The sequence below is a fragment of the Coptis chinensis genome, chromosome 8 (genome assembly GCF_015680905.1).
Source record: "Coptis chinensis isolate HL-2020 chromosome 8, ASM1568090v1, whole genome shotgun sequence".
Taxonomy (NCBI): Eukaryota; Viridiplantae; Streptophyta; class Magnoliopsida; order Ranunculales; family Ranunculaceae; genus Coptis; species Coptis chinensis.
The window spans coordinates 2,531,326-2,551,292 of record NC_141463.1 but is presented as its reverse complement, the minus strand read 5'-3'; the positions used below and the strand labels follow the sequence as shown (position 1 = coordinate 2,551,292).

Sequence of the window (19,967 nt, the reverse complement as noted above, 5' to 3'; positions counted from 1 at the left end):
TAATTAATGGAAAATCATAAATTTGATGCAACTGTATTAAACAAACCTCAAAAAAATAATTAATGGAAAATAGAAAACTTTGCCGCAAATGCATTAAACTAACCTCAAAGACCAATTAACGGAAATTGAAAATTGGATACAACCTGTATTGAACTAACCTCAAAGAATAATTAAAGTAAAATCGGCTGGATGCAATCAGATTAAACTAAAATCATAGATTAACTAACCGGCCGGAAATCGAATTGGATGCAATATCCTTGATGAATATTTAACGGAAAATTGGAAACTGAATGCAAATGCATTGAAATAGCCATAAGGAATAGTTAATTGGAAATCGGAAACCGGAGGTAACTACATCGAACTACCCTCAAAGCATAAATAACTGGAAATTGGAAGCTAGATGCGAACTAACCTCAAAAAATAATTAACAGAAAATCAGAAACTGGATGCAGATGTATTGAACTAACCTCAAAGAGTAATTAACAAGAAATTGAAACCTGGATGCAAATACAATTAACTAATCTCAAAGAGTAATTAACGAAATATTGAAAACTAGATGCAACTACACTGAACTAACCTCAAAGAATAATTAATGGGAAATCAGAAACTTGATACAACTACATTGGATTAACCTCAAAGAATAATTAATGGAAAATCGGAAACTAGATGCAACTATATTGAACTAGTCTCAAAGAATAATTAACGTAAAATCGGAAACTTGATGCAAATGCATTGAACTAATTAACCCCGAAACATAGTTGTATCATATGTAGGGAGAATATAATGTCTCAACAAGTATAGTTTTGCATTTTAAGTAGTGTTTATTATAATTATTTTATTATGATTGGGAATGTCTTGCTATTCAAGTAGCTTCGTTCAATATCATCTTCACCACATTGGGCATTCTCACAAAGTTTCAATCAAACTTCTATTATTAAACCTAACAATAAAAATAAGTCGATGAGTTTTATCAAGGTTTAGTGTTTTCTTTTTATAGAGAGTGATGCAAGAAATTTGAATGAGTGATTAATATAATTTCCATATCTCATAACTCTGCATAGTTGCTAATATTTTAATATAACATAATGACACCCGTTCGTAGGACGGGTTTGAAAGCTAGTGTAGCTCCAATGGGGCTGCTAAAAGGGTCTTAAATTTGGAAATAGTCAAAAACCTAGCCAAAGTGAAGACGGTAGCAGTTGCTATAGTAAGTTCGGGAGATGGACAGTATAGTTTCTGCCGTCCGTGTGTTAAATTTCGATGGACGCCAGAAAAACTATGCCGTCCGTCCAAAAAATAGACGGCAGAAATTATGCCGTCCGTAGCGTCGGTAGCGATTCGATTGGTTTTTTTATTTTGAGCAGCCAAATTTGATTGGGCAAGCTAAAAGTCTTATGTGGCACTTTTAACAGCCCAATTTAGCATCTCTCTATTTGACTTGATCTAAAAAGGCTAAAAGTCTAAAACCCTAAACCCCTTATCTATCATCACTTGAAGTCTTCAACTCATTTCACTCTGAAACGCAGCCATGAAACACAACCCGCGAGTCACAAGTTCACGACGCAAATGTCGAAAAGCCCATTTCACAGCACCATCATCAATCCGCCGTGTGATAATGTCAGCACCACTATCAACCGACCTACGTAACAAATACAACGTACGATCAATCCCAATCCGTAAAGACGACGAAGTACAAGTAGTACGTGGGACCTACAAAGGAAGAGAGGGTAAAATAGTCCAAGTGTATCGACGTAAATGGGTTATTCATATTGAACGTATTACACGTGAGAAAGCTAATGGGTCAACTGTTAATGTTGGGATTAGTCCTTCTAAAGTTGTTGTGACTAAGCTGAAAATTGATAAAGATAGGAAGTTTTTACTTGACCGGAAAGCTAAAGGTCGTGGGGTTGATAAGGAGAAGGGGAAATTTACTGCTGAAGATGTTGTGGCTAGTGGTGCGTCTTTGAAAGAGATTGACTAGGCTCATTTTATATTTTTTTTAGTGGTCTTGATTTTGGAAACAATTTGTCTTGAGTTTTGTTAGGTCCTGCAATTTTGATTTTTGACTATTATGGAATTGGCTTGTTATGGGTAATGGTTACAACTTGTTTAGTGGTTATATGTTTAATTACACGTTTGAGTAGCTAAGTTTGTTGCATTTGATTTTGTGTATTTAGTGATACTAATGTTACTTTGATGCGCGGCAGTGATTCGTTGTTATGTTAAGTGCCCATTGGTGGTTTGTGTGGTTTGGATGTGTTGAAAGTGTCTAGGGAAAATAGGTTAACAACAATTGGGTAGAACCTTTCACAGCTTTTTGAGATGTATGACACACGAGCATTGGATTGAGGTGTGCGAGCTTGAAAACAATTTGATAGTATTCTTTTTGCAGACTTCTCTATTAAATATTGAGGTGGACTTTCTCAGCAAAGATGTTGAGCATTTAAATGTCTATCTAGTCATCCTAGCACACGCTGGTTCAAAACCAGTTAAAAAGCTAAGGTTTGTGTTGTGAATGATATTACTTGGGCTGAAAATTTTCTGGCCAAGATACTATCGTCGTACCATGACTTCTATAAGTCGTGAATGCGTTTTACAGTTATCTAAATCCAATTAAAGGGAGTAGAATGAAAACACATCTAGTGGCATTTTTGTTGAAACAGTTCCAGCAAAACCTTGACGTTTAAGCCATGCCTTTGAACGTGCTTTGCATATAATTGGCTTTTGGAGTGAACTTAATTATACAAGGAATCTTACTGTGCTATTGTAGTCTATTTTTCCGTAAAAATATATTTTTAATGAAAATGAAAGCTTCATGAAGAGGAAGAGCTTATGAATCACATGTTGATTGAGATATACCCTGGTGGTTTGTTACTCTGGTCACTCTTGTTTTAAAATCTCGGGGCATAAAATTCACCATTATGTGTTGCATGAAGATACTCCCTCAGAAGTATGAATTTCGAAGTTGAATGCATCCACAGTGACAAGCGGCCCTCACAGAGGGTACTCTCCCTGAATCCTGGTTCTTCATGCATTAAGCCATTAACACCCTTACCTCCTTTGTTTTGGTTCATCTGCTTGTCTTGTTTCCTTGCTTGTATTACCGAAAGTAGGGAGTGTCCAGGCTGTAATTTGTTATTGCTGTTTCAGAATCTTGGATTCTATTTAAAGTCACCAGTTAAATTTGTGTGCCCTTGTCTATCGTGTTTGCTTTACTGCTCAGTGCCTCAGTAGTAGTGCTGTGAAGTCCGGTTGCTATTTTAGAAGATGATCTTTTGCAAATAGAACTATCCAGTCGGCATGATAACCCTGGTAAGGGTTTACTGAGCAGGTTCACCAAGAAAGGAATGGAACTGGGTTATTATCTGGTTTCTATTTGTCATTCCTAATCCATTATTGGATAATTGAGAACTTTGAAGTGGCAAGTCAGTTAAACTATTGCACTGTTCATCTAACTAACTATATTGTATACATATACAGCTATATGTGGTAGACTGGTAACTAATTCATTTCACGGCCTGGTAAACCAACCACAAAATTTCCAGGTTCTCTCACTACCCAGTGATGAGGTCTAAACCCTTTGTATGAATTTGTGTTCTCTATTGTAATCGTTTCTTTTCATATTTGTGTTTTTGTACTTTCATATTCCATAAGGGATCATGATTGAATGTATTTGATCTCTGATGTGTAGGACCTGTTCCCATATTTACTGACAGCTTTACAACTCAATACAGTACTTGGTTGAAAGCCTTTGTTAATGAGTTGGATGTTTGCTCTGCATAAACTATTAGGGACCAGCATTAGGTGAATGTCAGACATTAAACTTAGGTTAGATATAACTGACAGTAACTTTCTGGCGTGTGCTTAACATATAGAGTTTACACTACTTATTATCAATTCTTCAGATATATGCTTCTTGTTTCACGTTGTTGGTTTGTCTCATGGCAGAAAATATGATGATGTATTTAGAAATTAGCAGTGATTAAGTGATATATTGAGACTTTGAGAGCCTGGTACTTGATATCCTCCGATGTTATATTGGAAATTCATGGGGTTCGATATGTTGAATGATATCAACTTCTTCGGTGACTTCGAAAAATAAGCTGATATAGATGCACTAGGAATTATCCAGTAGAGTGGCACAATGTAGATGAGTTGGTTTCTCGGCAATTTCCTGTCTATACTCTATACATATGTGCCGTTTGACGAGGTCTGCTTTGGATATTGATTCGTCGAGACAGGATTTTAAAATTTTATTCCGCCAGAACAGACGGTTGTATGCTACATATTAGAAATAAAGTTTAGCCACCACTTATTTAAATGATAAGAAAATTTTAAATTCGTAAGACCAAGTCATGATTTCACAGAAGTTTATCTTCTGTGAAAGAGCCAGATCTAAAATTCTTATTCTGACTTGTAACAATGTTTTAAGCTAGGAGTTGTTGAGTGTTGACGAGGATCATGTCACTTAGCCGAACACTCTGGCCTGCTTTAAAAATTCACAACAATGTTCACCTTCACCAGTATTTAAAGAACTCTTTATTATTGTTTCCTTCATCAACGTAGAGCTTCATAGCTCATTCTTGTTCTAAGCACAATGATGATGGAGTATAGCTCAAACTCTTCCAATGTTTTATTTGGAAGTTTGAAAAGATACTGGAAGCGGAGAAAATACCAACGTTTAGAGAGTGCAACTAAAAGCAAGAGCAGCGTTAAGTCTAAGCCTGTGAAGTTTGCAGTGAATGATCGGAAATTATCACCAGAGTCACAAGAAAAGAACAATGGGTCGCGGGGAAAGACTGTGATAAAGCTTAGGGATGCTTATGTCGAGATGATGCTTGGTTTGTCAAGCAAAACAGATGGTGAAACAACTGGTGGTAGTTTGTTTGGAGCGAAGAGGATACCTAAGGCTCGGGAAGTACGTTCAGAACCTGTATTTGAGCAAAATGAGAGGAAGGTGCTTTTTGAAATGTATAGTATTCTGGTGACTTCGCGTGAATTGGATGATGAAGTTGATGAAAGAAGCATCTAATCATTCTCTCTGCGATTGTAGAGTTTCACTCTAAGTGGATGTGCCAAGAGGTGTATAAATGATTCCAGTCTGATTTTTGGGCAAATTCACTAATGAAAGATCCCTCTTGTGGTAGATGTGGATATATTAATCTCTTCATCTTTTTCGTTCAAGTATTTATGGTTTTTTTTTTTTTTTTTTTTTTGCTAAGCAAGTATTTATGGTTAGTTATAGGCTTTTTACATGATATATAATAAACAAGTGGCATGTACTGATGTACTGCTGCTGAGAAGATCATAAAAACCGTGAATGCACCTTAAATGGTGTTATTTGTAGTTAAACGCTGAGAAAAAAAAAAGGCAAAATTATCTAAAAATGAAGTATTTTGCTGTTTTTTTATAATTAATGGTAGCGTACTATGAATTTATTCTAAAAATAAACAAATTTTTGAATTTTTTACAATTGATGCAACTTGTTTGATTTCCGTAAAATTATTGTTTAACACACATGCTTAGTTGGACAAGGGGACACACACATTGTTTGAAGGAAATAAGGACTTTGTACTCACACATGCTTAGTTGGACAAGGGGACACACACATAATCCAACCAATTGTTACTTTAATTTTGCATTTGATTTGACGAAAATCAAATAAGTTGTATCAATTGTAAAAAAATTTAAAGTTCATTTATTTTTAGAATAAATTCAAAGTAGGTTGCATTAATTGTAAAAAACAGTGAAGTATGTTGCATTTTTAGGTAATTTTGCCCAAAAAAAAACAATTCAGCTTCTACGTGCATTACTAATCATCCACCAGAAAGCGAACAACACTAACTATACATAGTCGGCTAGTTACTTAGTTTAGATGGGCATAACAGTGCAATTGGACAAGCAGATTCCTCTTCAAAGCCCCACTGAGCCTCACTGCCTCAACAGACCTATAAAAGACAAAAACATGCTCATTAAACTTTCATTATTGTCCACCAAAATAATTGTTCCTTCCATAAAAGCCATGAAACTTAGTTTCATTATACATCACTACTCGGTGAAATTGTGAAAAACGTTTGGGAGCTGAGCACTTGAAGAATGGTTGATTAATGATAATACTTCAATCCTTCCATAACTGATGATTTTCTGTAGCTCAACAGATTGTTCGGCAGACGTGAATGAGGTGTGAATCATAAACTCATAAAGCATGTGGGAAGTAAAATGTTGCAATCAGAGCTGATAGCACTCTCAATCCGTGGTCCAGTATATACACCACCACATGTGCGCCAAACCAAAGCATAACTCATATTTTCTGTCACAGCACTTGTCCGCACCGAAGTCGTCCCAGTGAACTGGTTACTAAATTCGGCCAGACTTAAAAGATGTGAGCTGCCTAATAGTTTACCAAATGATAGACATGTTATTTGAGAATTCGATGTGTAGATGTGTAATTGGCTGATAACTTATCAATTTACCGAACTAGCATCTTGATTATCAAGTGATGAAGTGAGCAGAGCTAACGTTTTTGAGATTGGATAAAATGTAGTTTGGTAGGTTTCTGTCTGTCCTCATCTATCCTTCTTTTTCTCTCTCTCCCTCCTTTCTTTCCACCCTTTCCAAAAACGTTCGGCTCCGCTCACTTGACACTTTTTCTCTCCCCATCCACAAACCCATCTTTTCTTCTCTCTTTTCCACCCTCCCCTCATGCCCCTACTGCTTAGCAGTTATCTAGTTGAAACGAATCAACGATATAAAAGATGTCAGTCGGAAATTTCCGAACTGAAGGCAGGTGAGAGATAGCTAGAGTTACCTTGAATACATTTTTTTTTACTAAACGTTACCTTAATACTCGCCTTTTGTGAAGCAGCTTCCTCCATACCCAGTATCCCATTGGGATAACGAATTTCGCCTACCTACGTCTCAAATGTACTTGCATTGCTCTTTCACCACTAACTGGTCATTGGTCAATGAAGCAACTTTCAGGCAACTTAATGCCAAAGTCTCAGCCCCTGTCTGAACTCTGAAGGGGCATGGTGCTTATGTTATCGAAGGATCTAAACAAGAAGGTCCGGGCCCTTACAGTCTTACACTATTGATCTAGTCTATTATTGCCGAGACGCTATACCAGGCATACAAGTACACAACATGGACCCTTGCTCCTTTGTTGAAGGAGACGTGAATGCACTGGCAATAGCCCATAGGTAGGGTCCAGAATTATTGACTTTGAGATTCCGTGACCATATAATATTCATTGCTTGGGCAAAAGTGATTTCATTCTTCATTCTTTCACCGAAGTTGTCACTGGCTCATTGCAAAACTAAAAAGTAGTACTCAAAGTTCCTTCTCTCCAACTTCCAGCATTATTGGTTGAAGGAGAAGAGAAAATGGAGAATGGAATTAAAGTTTTAGAAGATGAAGCTTCGTATATTCCTTTACAAGATGATGAAGATGATTCTCGGTTGAAGCAGCTTGGATACAAGCCAGAACTCAGTCGCAGTCTCTCGTAAGTGTTCTTTCAGTTCGTTTTCCATTAATATGAGCTTGATTTAAGTTTAAGTATTCTTTGTTGCTTTCTGTTGATGCTTTGTTTTCCTTTTTCGATATGGCATTGAAGTTTGACCATGTTACATATACATATTTTCTGAATAACAGCGCCGTTCATGATTTTCAGTCATTGAATCCAGCAAGTTTCCAGAAAAGCACATTGGAAAAACATGATCATGAATTGAAGGAAGTTGATTAGATCTTGAAGAGAATGGAATATTAATATATGTCTTATAACACGAAGAACAAAATGTTACATTTAAAAAAGCATCAATTCGAATTGAGTCAAAGATTTTGGTGGAACCATAACCATGTTTTAGTCTAAGTTCCGAATAACAATATGCCTTAAAAAATGAAGGGAAAAATAATGCCATAAAAATGAATCAATTCGAAAGGGATTGACTCAAAGATTTTGGTGGAACCATTACTCCATTAGTCTAAGTTAGATTAATGACATCTTATAGACTTATACTAATGAATAGAGTTGATGGTTTAGGTAAGATTATATCTAAATATTGCTTGAAAGATTCCTAAGATTTGTTATAAATTAAAAAGGAGGTTTACAATCTTACATTTTTTTTTTTGGTAACTACAAACGAGTGAAACGACCAGCGCCATACAACGGTCATGGCATGTAAAAATAAAGAGAGATCAATGACTTGAATGTTGAATCTTTTGGCTTTGAATGATCCACTCTCAATCCTGTGAATTGGTGTACAAAACTCTAGACTTTGAATTATCGAATTTCACATGAGTAAATTTTTGTAGTGTAAGTTGATGATGTTGGATTTGTATGCTCATGTGTAGCGCCATATCAAACTTCGCAGTGACATTCTCCATCATATCAGTGCTGACCGGTTTAACAACCACCTTCAACACTGGAATTGAATTTGGTGGGCCTCTTACAATGGTTTATGGATGGCTCATAGCGGGCTTCTTTACTCTCATCGTGGGCCTTGCAATGGCTGAGATTTGCTCCTCTTATCCAACTTCTGGTGGGCTTTACTTTTGGAGCGCTAAGCTATGTGGGAATGAATGGGCCCCTTTTGCTTCTTGGCTAACTGGCTGGTAAGTTCTGTTTTTTGTTCATTACTGCATTTTGCATTTTGCACCTCATTTGAATGTGTACTTCTAGTCTTCTACTCTACATAGACATTTTTATTTCTTCTAGTCTTCTACTCTACATAGACATTTTTATTTGTGATATTGATTGATTTTTTTTTTGCTTATTATTTGGGGCATTCAAGCCCATTCCACTATTTATATTAAAATATTTTTTTCTCTTATTGTTGTCGACTCCCGTTGGGCACTTGTGCATATAAATCCACAGCGTATATTCTGAAGACGAATAACTTGTCTGTCTCTGAAGTCTGAACTATGGCAGTATGACTAGTAATTTGTAACTTTAATTTTGTTAAGATATTTTTGATGAGCAAAATATTTTGGTTGTATAAAGTTAGTTATTATTGGACTGATCGTTGCCCAAAAAATAGAAGAAGATCAGTCCAGTTTTTGCGATTGATTGTATAATCCATGGGTTACAAAAATGTCGGGCTAGTGCCCAACGACGTTGGCCACGATCTGTAAAATCATGATATATTATGGACAATTGTGAATTGTGTATTGCGCTAAAATCTCATCACATACACTGAAAAGATATGTTAGAGCATCTTTAAGAGAGCTACCAAAAAAACACCAAACCATAAAAACACCAAACAACTTTAAGAGTAACATCAAAATTTCACCAAACAACTATGCGGTTTTTAGCAAAACCGCCCCATATAGGCCATGCAGTTTTGCCAAAATTTAACTAAAGCTCAACCGACAAAGAAATTCTCACGCGGTTTTCGTAAACCCGCCATGTGTATTGCATACATATTTTTTTTCTTTTTTTTTTCTTTTCCAATCTTTGGCGCGATTTTGTGAAAACCGCACCATATAAGCCCAATTAGAAGCCCAAGCCCACGCGGTGTTGGGAAAACCGCGTGAGTGATTTGATACAACATCAAATCTGGAATCAAATATTGGGCGATTTGGTGTTTAGTTTGGTATTTTTTTGGTGTTTTCATCAACATGTAGCTCTCCTGAAATTGAAAAAACACCAAATTGTTAGAAATTTAGTGTTTGGTGCTAGGTTGATATCACTCCTAAAAATGCTCTTAGGCATATACATTCGACCTTTACCAACAAAAACACATACATTCGACAAATGGGATTGAATCTAGACATCTAATTTTGATTCTTAGGGATAATAATCTAGTATCACGGTCTCATGGTTACATATCTACATCCATTTAAGTGTGAAATCTCATCACATGCACTGGACAGATAGGTTTGGCACATATGAGTAAGGTCAACGCATACATTGGACTTTTACCAAAAATAATAAATGGGATTGAATCTAGACATCTAGTTTTGATTCTTAGGGATAATAATCTGGTGTCATGGCTTACATATCTACATCCATTTAAGTGTGTCTAACTCTAACCAGAGAGATGAATTCTCACGATGCACATATTATGATCAATGATCAATCACTGCCTTTGCATGAAAATCTTGTGGGATTTTCATGTTCACATGACCTTTGCATGAACTGAAGTTGGACAAAATTCAGGGTAGCACTATCTTTTGGACATTAGTATAAACAAGATAACACGATGATGAAACCTCACTGGCTCCACCACCTGATTGTATTAAAGTCAAAAAATTTAGATCCTGTAGTACATCATGGACCCGACAAATTTTGATCATATCTATCTCATATATCATATATATATATATATATATTCCACAGTTCAACAACCCAAAAGTATCTCCTGAGATTCAGTAATTAACAGTTATAACAAATATTAAGATTCCCGAAAACCACACGGAAATTCTACTTATAAACGTCGAAGAGTCGAAGAGAGCTGTTGTTATATATGACTTCTACAAAATATTTTAAAATACAATTCTATATTCATACACAATACTACTTTCTGAATAGTAGTAGTTAATTCCTGATAGAGAATAGGCCAAGTTGCCTGCATCTTCTGCTGTTGACTTCAATGTGTCGGCTTGCATTGAGTCACTGACCACAAATCATTAACACATTTTTCAAACGAGGCATTTGAAGAATAGTAAGAATATTGAAAGCATACACAGTTGTTGTTCTTTGTTTTTGTGAGATCAGAAGAGCACAAGAGAAGTGTTCTTGTTCACTTGTTATTTTGGTTAGAGATGGTTTCCAAACGTGAAGTAATGCCTATTTCTTCTCATGTTCCAAATGGAGGTGCTGCAGTGGATTCTGGGCAATCTCGTCTTAACCAGCTTGGTTATAAGCAAGAACTGAAGCGTGATCTATCGTAAAGAACTCGAAACTTTTCTCTTTTTCTTTTTTTGGTAATTTCTTTTTATCCCAATTCATTGTCATGAATGAAGAGTGGGGATTCTAGTTTATGAGTCTTGTTTGGAAATGCAGGGTGTTTTCAAATTTTGCGATTTCATTTTCGATCATATCAGTGTTAACAGGGGTGACTACCCTGTACAACACTGGATTGAGATTTGGGGGTTCAATTGTTATGGTGTATGGATGGTTTATTGCTGGATTTTTTACGTTAATAGTCGGTTATTCCATGGCTGAGATTTGCTCTTCCTTCCCAACATCGGGCGGTTTGTATTACTGGAGTGCTAAGCTTGCTGGTCCTAAATGGGCACCCTTTGCTTCCTGGTTGACAGGCTGGTAAATTCTTATTGAGATTTTGAATATTATATTGTGTGATTTGTGTCATTTCAAGGTGAATTGTGTTTCCTTTTAAACTTATTTTTATTTTTATTTTTGAAGTAGTACTGTATGGCTGACTTGTGATCAGTTCCACCTTTTCATCTCTTGAGGATTCCCTCCCTTTGCCTTTTTGTCGGTGTGGATGTGAGGACTTGTTATTGTAATTCAATCTATAACTGAAGTATGTGCATCCTTACAACATAATTTGGCAAGATGCTCATCGATGTTCTTTCTGTTTTTTGGAGTTTCTCTGCATTTTGTAAAATAGACTAGGGGGTAATATAGGTTAGAGCAACACATAGACAAATGGTAGTTTTATCCTGTGGATTTGCTATCTACACGATCGAGAAAAAGTCATTCAAATAGCTAAAGTTCAGTGTATGAGCTTGCATAATTGCTTTACTCTTGGACAGGAGCTTGTGGCTCAGCTGTTCTTCATCCCTGCTATGCGGGAGTTGTGGGTTCAAAATTTACTAGCGGTACACACCTAGGCACTTTTATTGTGTAGTTGATAGAAGTTTAAGTACTTCATAGTCGATCTGCCTTCTGGATTTGTTTCGCTAAAGCAAATAATGGCTTCCTATCTTCATAGCCTTTGGGGCTAGTGTCCTTGTGGCATGGAAGTGATGTGACTGTAGCTGAAGCAAGTCTTCATAGAGCGAGATGGATATCCTGGAGATGATCTGGATGTTTAGGTGACAATGACCCTGCTTGAGACAATATTGGCTCCTTGTTCAGGTACCCTTTCAGGTCGATGATGATGGCCGTCTACCCTAGTTGTAAGAATAATAATAATAATAAAAACATAAAACCAAAAAGTGCAATGAGAATATCCCTCTAGTAACCCATATAGGAAAAACGTACACAGGCTATACTGCCTATACTAGAACTGGAGGGTAACCACTGTGTAAATGAAACTCAGAAACCCGAGAAGTTAGGTTTTAATATTAAGATGTATTAGACAGTTACTATACTTCTCAATCACAAAAACAGAGAGATCATGGAATGTTTTTACAAGTGAGGCAGCATAATTTGCAAGTAGAGATTGTTTTTCACCTATTATAAAAATTGTTTTCCCTTTTTATGTGTTTGCTGTCTTTATTTTCATGCTATTCAAGATAGTTTATCCTGCAAACATACTTCCTAGGATTTTTTATTTGTTCTTGTAAAACTAATCATCCTACTACATATACTCTGAGAAAATATTTGAACTGTGAATGCATTGTTGCACCTTTGGCTTTTCTTGAACTCTGCATACTTACTAATCTATCATGCCCATAAACTTAAAACCAGAGTTCATCAATTTTATTTATTCGGCTCATAAGCAAACTATGTAAACTGTAATACCTTTTCTTCAAACAAGTTTGCTTGCACCTAGTGCGTCGGAAATTGATTACTTTGCTTCAAATTTTCTAATGCTCAACAAATGCAAATGTTTCATGCAGGTTCAACATTGTTGGTCAGGTACTTCTAGAATGCACTGAACTTTGAAGATTGAAATCTTCAATATCTTCTGGAAAGCCATGTTTAGTCGGTCTATCTTATTGGCCATCACCATTTCATTCAACGCTCTGATCATTTAAAGGCTTTTATGATTGCAGTGGGCTGTTACGACAAGTATAGATTTTTCTCTTGCACAGCTACTTCAAGTTATCATTCTACTTAGTACCGGCGGGCACAATGGTGGTGGATATGAAGCCTCAAAATATGTGGTTATTTGCTTTCATGCGGGGATTTTGTTTATACATGCCCTAATCAATAGTCTTCCCATAACATTGTTATCCTTTTTCGGACAACTTTCTGCTTTATGGAATGTTGTAGGTATAAAAACATTTCTGCTTTCTTGTATGACATTTTATTCCAAGGTAGATGCTCTCTCTTTAACCTGAATTTTTGTTGACATTGTTTCCAGGTGTTTTTGTGCTTATGATATTAATTCCCCTTGTTTCTACTGAGAGGGCCAGTGCCAAATTTGTTTTCACTCACTTTAACACGGATAACGGGGATGGAATCCAGAATAAATTTTACATATTTGTTCTTGGCCTCTTAATGAGCCAGTATACACTAACAGGATATGATGCATCTGCTCATATGGTAAGTTAAATTGTATGTCTACTGCTTTAATCAAATTACTCCCATAGAAGCTAGAAAACTTTGACAACTGTGCATATCAGCTTGCATATTTTTTGTTTGTCAAGACTCAACCTTCATTTTGTTATGCATTTTAGGAAGCTTTTTATGTGTAATAATTGTTTACTGGATGAATGTGCCTGTTTCTTGAACTTCTATCAGACAGAGGAAACGAAGAATAGAATCTGAATGGACGAAAGGAATAATAAGTGCAATTGGCATATCTATCATTGTTGGATGGGGCTACATTCTCGGTATAACGTTTGCAGTGACTGATGTACCACACCTGTTGAGCAGTGACAACGATGCTGGTGGTTATGCTATTGCCCAGGTGTTTTATCAAGCCTTTATGAGTAGATATGGTAGTGGAGTTGGGGAATTCTTTGTTTAGGAGTGGTTGCTGTTGCTATATTTTTCTCGGAATGAGTTCAGTTACAAGCAACTCCAGGTGATCAATTCTTCACTGGCATCTCTAAACGTGTATACTTTTGGTAATTTTGAATCCTTTTGATTTATATTATCTGCTTATGTTCTTTCTATTTAACTTTCAGGATGTCTTATGCTTTCTCAAGAGATGGAGCTATGCCCTTCTCATCGTCTTGGCATAAAGTGAATAAGCATGAGGTCCCAATTAACGCAGTCTGGTTCTCTGCCTTTATATCATTCTGCATGGCATTAACGGTTCGTATATCTCTGGTTTTCATTTTTATCAATAATTATATCAACAATTAGAATTTTCATTTTGTATTGGCCATGCTTTCCGTATCATACAAAGATGAGCTGAACCACTTGGGGTTTCTGGGCTGTCTTGGGCAAAACTCTGAGCTGACTAGAGTTACTATATCCTTGTTTGCAATTAACCACCAGTTCTCTCTATGCCTCTCAATCATTTCGTGTTGACTGTAAATTCTTTTCTGCACCTGTTTGCAGTCTCTCTGGAGCCTTGTGGCCTTTCAGGCTATGGTATCGATAGCAACTATTGGACTCTATATTTCTTATGCACTACCCATATTCTTCCGTGTGACACTGGCCCGTAAGTACTTTGTTCCAGGACCTTTCAACTTGGGACGCTTTGGTGTACTTGTGGGTTGGATAGCAGTTCTTTGGGTAGCAACGATTACGGTTCTGTTTTCTCTTCCCGTGTCCTACCCTGTTACAAAGGACACTCTCAACTATACTCCTGTTGCAGTTGGTGGTCTCCTCATCCTCACTGTTGGATCATGGATATTAAGCGCGCGGCACTGGTTTAGAGGTCCCATAACCAACTTAGATATTTGAATCAAATGTAATAACTGTTGATAGTTTCCTTTTAATTTAAACAAAATTATGGCCTACTTCTTTCTTGTTTCAGTATGTCTTTCACAGTAATTAGCATCGAAGAGTACATCTATTCCCTAATGTCAGTCAATTATAAGAGTACTATCATGTTGACAAACTGCCCAATTAAGGATTGTTTCTAAGAGCATAACAAGAAGTATCCATGATACATGACAGAACGAAAGCACAGCACAAAAGTTTTGTAAGGGGTCCAATACTGGCCCTCTCTCTTCATTAGACGGAGAACTTTCCGGACAAGTTCAAACCAAACACAAAGTATAGGTCAGGATTCACGTAATAAAGAATTATAAACTGTGGACGATGAGAAAAAGAACTCTGAATTTTTCCAGATGATATTATATTCTTGTCTTTAATTAGGATCACATTCATCATAGAGGAAAGTATACACTATACACTATATTTAAAAACTGGAAATTGTGAATATATTTCTAGCTTGGAAGCTGTATCCACTTAGATTTGTTGTTAAGCATTAGTCTGAAATGTAGATTAGCTAGAAATCACAATTAAAATATGTATTGTGAATAGGACAATGCAGAAACAATGTTATCCACAACAAATAGATCAATTCTATGTTGTATGCAGATAAAAGAAAACAATAGAAGACAAGGACAGAATAACAGGTAATAACCAAGGCGCGGATTAGGCTGTCCTTAAGGAAAGATTTCGCCCCTTCCAATGGTGCGAAAGGCAACAAGCATGCCTTCCTCACAGATTCAATGGTTAAGAGCATTCCGACTTTGCACTAGAATAGACTACCCTCTAGAACAAAGAATATAACTCTCTCTCTCTACCGACAGGAGGGAAAGAGAATAAAGAAAGCAATGAAAGACTTATCTGTTTCTCTGATTCGTGTATGGTGAGATGAAGGGATAGTATGCACAAGTTCTGTTTCTGTAGTAGCAGCAGCTTGCACGACTTCTGTCTTAGTCGATATAGAAGCAGCAGCAGAACACGAGTTCTATCTCTCTGCGTCCTCTCTCTCTCTGTTTTGTGATTAATCCCCTAATGAACATGGTGTTGTTTATATAGAGGTATGATCGAATCATAGATGGAGAAGGACACCTCTAATTCGGTTTCACAAAACCAAGTTAAAGTAGAACTCAAGTCGAACGTCTGAATCTTGCGTAAGTGGAACTCCGGTAGAAACTTGTTCAAAAAGAAAAAGTTTAGGCTATTGATAATCCACTACCCACTAGACTAACAGCCCAAGCCCAAGCCCAAGCCCGACATTACCCTTCGCCTCGGTTCGGTCTTAGGGGCGGGCCACAAGGGTGTGGCTTTGGGTGAGTCCTCCTCCTAACACAAAAGCCTTTTGTACCCTAAGGCACGCCTTATGCTAGAGGTTCACCTCAAATACCTCACTTGCTAGTGGTGGTTCATCAATGTGGGACTAAACAACACACAAGTATTTGAAATACACATGAAGATTCCAACAATCCCCACTATTTCAAAATACTTATAGTCCCCCACTATTTTGGAATAGGATATTACAAAAGAAATGGGTTAACTAAATGCCGAGAGAATCGAAAAACAATGCATAAGATATCGGTGTTTTTAGGGCTTGAACTACCATAGGGGGTAACATGTCTTATAATACGTGAAGTGGTGGATTAAAAAATCTTTGAACCAACATTCCTTGTAGTAAAATAGAGGACATGCACCCACATTGCTCCTTCATTATATGCCCGTTTCATGGGTGCGGCGCTTTTTGGCCTTTTGGCCCACCTCGTGTTATGTGAATGCTCTAGAGTATTTGCCGAATACCCATAAGAACCCACCCAGTTCTACATTCACGAGGTGGATATCCATCAAGTGTACATAGCAGTTAAAATACACTATCTCATAAAAATAATGGACTATGGATTCCATTAAGAGTAAAATAACTCATCCTTTTTCTCATTGCTATTCAAGTTATACAAAGTATACAATAATGCTATCTAGTCATAGGGTGACGCCTCAAATAAAGACAATAGCATACCGTGAGAGCGATTAGGTGACTTGTTTTTCCCTTTGAACCTATTTCATGGGATCTCCAATCACATAGGTGGGGTTGCCGCCGCTGTCGCCCTCTATCTAAGGCAAAAGTCCCATCCCCTCGACGATCAACCACTTGTCTCCTGTTAAGTGGCTTTGTCGAGGATCGCCAAATTTAACTCCTCGACTTCACATAATCTAGAGCCACAACTCCGTGCATTCCAAAGAAATGCTTTATAGATCGTAGCCTCGCATTTAATATGCCCGCTTTTCCCATTATACAATTTGCTCTTTTGCCTTTGCTATCGCGGCCCGACAAATACAATGCATAGGTACAAACCGAGGCGGTTTTGTACCAATAGAAAGATCGCCAAGAGGTTTCTAAGCCACTCAAACCAAAGACTTGCTTTATCTAAAGCAATAAGCTCGGACTCCATGGTTGAACGAGCTATCAAGGTCCGCTTAGAAGATTTCCAAGCGAATCGCACCTCCACCTAGGGTGAAAATATAACCACTAGTGGACTTGATATCATGAGAATCGATATCCGGTTTGCATCACAATAACCTCTATCACAGGTGGAGTTTGTCTAAACCTTATGCCGTGAATTCATTGTTCCTCTCAAAGTGGCTTGGCTAATCTCTAACGCGACTCCAATGTTCCCCGACTAGACAATGAGTGTATCTGCTTAGCCCGCTAACTGCATAAGCAATGTCGTCTAGTGCAATTCATCAAGTACATGAGACTACCAATAATTTGGGCATATCTAGATCGAAAGTACACCATGTTGAGCATTTTTTCCTCAAGTTCACTATTTGCCTCATAAGGTGTCCATTAATGTGCTTACTATCATAAAAGTTAAACTTCTTCAAAAACTTCTCAACATAATGCTCTTGTGAAAGCGTATAGCCATCACTATTTTTCGATGATTTTGATTCCAAGAATCACATCGCCTTCTCCCAAATCCTTCATTTCAAATTGGGAGGATAAAAACATCTTGGTGTTTCTCACAACATCAAGGCTAGGACTCATGATTAACATGTCATCCACATATAGAGACGGATAATCACATATGAATTCACATCAAAAGATTTGAAGTAAATACATTTATCAAAGATCATTTATGTGATATCCATTAGACATCATGACACTGTCAAACTTTTCATGCCATTGTTTTGGCGCTTTGTTTCAACCATATAAAGACTTAACTAACTTGCATACCTTATGCTTCATTCCCGGTATTATTATCAGATTCTCAGTCGTGCATCATATATATTTCTTCATCAAGATCACCATTCAAAAATGCAGTTTTACATCCATTTGATGAATAAATAAATTATGAATAGCAGCTAGAGCCATTAGAACTCTTATAGAAGAAATCCTAGTTACAGGAGCATAAGTATCAAAATAGTCAATGCCTTTTTCCTCGAGAACCCCTGACTACAAGTCTAGCCTTGTATTTTCAATGGAACCATCTAGTTTCACTTTTTTTTTGAAGATCCACTTGTAACGATTATAGCCCGTGAGGTAGATCAACTATCTCCCATGTGTGATTAGCTATAATCGAATCTAGTTCGAAGTGTATAGCATCCTTCCGTAAAGGTGCATCTCGAGAACCGATTGCCTCATTATATCGCCACGGGATCATCATCAAGAAGAAATGTGTAAAAGTCATCACCAAAATTGGTGGATTTTTTCGTCTCTTTTACTCTTCCGAATTTCTTGTTCGAAATTTCAGGATCTGATTGATTGTTGTTCACTAAGAGCTACCAACCTCTCAATGCCAATTTTCAAAGGAAACAAATTCTCAAAGAAATCAGCATTTTTACTCTCTATAATAGTGTTAGCATCGACAAGGTTATTATCAGATTTTACTACTAAAAATCTATATGCAAAGACTATTATGAGCATAACCAATGAACATACAATCAACAAATTCTAGGTCCCAATTTTTCTTTTAGGTTCGCTCACAAGAACCTTAGCAAGACACCCCCACATTTTTAAATATGTCGGGGTTAGGTACATGACCTTTCCATAACTCATATGGTGTCTTATTCCCTGTTTTCTTGTTGGGTATCCTATTCTCAGATATGGCAAGCAGATAGGATTGCTTCCCCACAAGTTCGTGGAAGCTCCGAACTTACAAGCATAGCATTCATCATCTCTTTTAAGTGTTCTTTTTTTTCTCGCTACTCCATTAGACTCAGGAGAGTATGGTGGAGTAGTCTCATGAATAATGCCATTCTTGTCACAAAAGTCCCGGAAGGGGTTAGACTCATATTCTCCACCCCTATCGGACCGAAGTCTCTTAATCTTACAGCTTAAGTTTGGTTTTCAACTTCACTTTTGTACTTGAGAAACATCTCACCTGCCTCATGCTTGTGTCTAAGTAAATATACCATGGTGTACCTAGAGAAGTCATCTATGAATGTAATATAATAAAACTTCCCCTCTAGACATGGTGGTTCTCAATTCACCCAAATCCATTATGAATAAGAGTTAGTAATCCGGCTTTTATCTCTAGACACGCTTCTATTGTGGTTTCTTCGTGGTTTTAGTCTCAAAGACATATTTCACATTTATCATTAGAAAAATCAGAAATATTAGACAATAAACCACATGCTTTCATCCTTTTCATATATCTTGAACATTCACATGTCCTAGTCTACCATGCCATATATTAAAAAGAGTCAAGCAAATAAGGTATGCATTCATTCTTATTAATAATAATGTTGTCAAGTACATTCAACATGAAAAGACCACTGTTATTACAATAACCTTTACCAACAAAACCCTCATTCTTTGTCGTAACAAACTTGTCACTCTCAAAAGTCACCTTGACGCCGCCTTTTCCCAAAGAGGGACACGGTAAATCAGATTCCGAATTTAATCTCGTGAACATGAAGAACATTACTAAGTGAAAGTGGTTTTCCCCGGTTAACTTCGAAGAACCTTGCCCTGCTCCTCAACAGAACGCACCTAGAGTCACCCATATAGACCTTTTCATCTTTCACTAGTATGTAACCGAGAAGGCTTCAACATCACCACAGACGCATGGGTGGCACCGTAATCTAGTACCCAGCCTCTTCCCGGTGGCTATGAACACTTGTGACACGACAAAGAAAGAACAATATCATCTCCCTCAACTAGATTAGCATTGGGAGGATCATCGCTGTCTTTTTTTGTGTCCAGACCGAAAAGCCCTATGTCCGGGTTTACCAC

General features: G+C 37.1%; 1 protein-coding gene and 2 pseudogenes across 3 annotated transcripts; all 3 read left to right on the top strand.

Moving 5' to 3' along the window:
* The first annotated feature begins 1,458 nt into the window (after positions 1 to 1,458).
* LOC147479303 (large ribosomal subunit protein uL24z pseudogene) lies at positions 1,459 to 2,163 on the top strand (annotated as a pseudogene). Its single transcript, XR_015204408.1, has one exon. The product of XR_015204408.1 is annotated as a large ribosomal subunit protein uL24z pseudogene (transcript).
* Positions 2,164 to 7,263: 5,100 nt separating this feature from the next.
* LOC147479302 (amino-acid permease BAT1-like) lies at positions 7,264 to 9,151 on the top strand. The gene is made up of 3 exons (XM_086577137.1): positions 7,264 to 7,501; positions 8,350 to 8,610; positions 8,873 to 9,151. Exons 1-3 carry the CDS (start codon positions 7,383 to 7,385, stop codon positions 8,892 to 8,894), a joined length of 402 nt encoding a protein of 133 aa, XP_086433263.1. The 5' UTR covers positions 7,264 to 7,382; the 3' UTR covers positions 8,895 to 9,151.
* Positions 9,152 to 10,368: 1,217 nt separating this feature from the next.
* On the top strand, positions 10,369 to 14,825 carry LOC147479301 (amino-acid permease BAT1 homolog; annotated as a pseudogene). Its single transcript, XR_015204407.1, has 8 exons — positions 10,369 to 10,886; positions 11,003 to 11,263; positions 12,751 to 12,769; positions 12,907 to 13,126; positions 13,218 to 13,399; positions 13,598 to 13,883; positions 13,987 to 14,116; positions 14,366 to 14,825. The product of XR_015204407.1 is annotated as an amino-acid permease BAT1 homolog (transcript).
* The last annotated feature ends 5,142 nt before the right edge of the window (positions 14,826 to 19,967 follow it).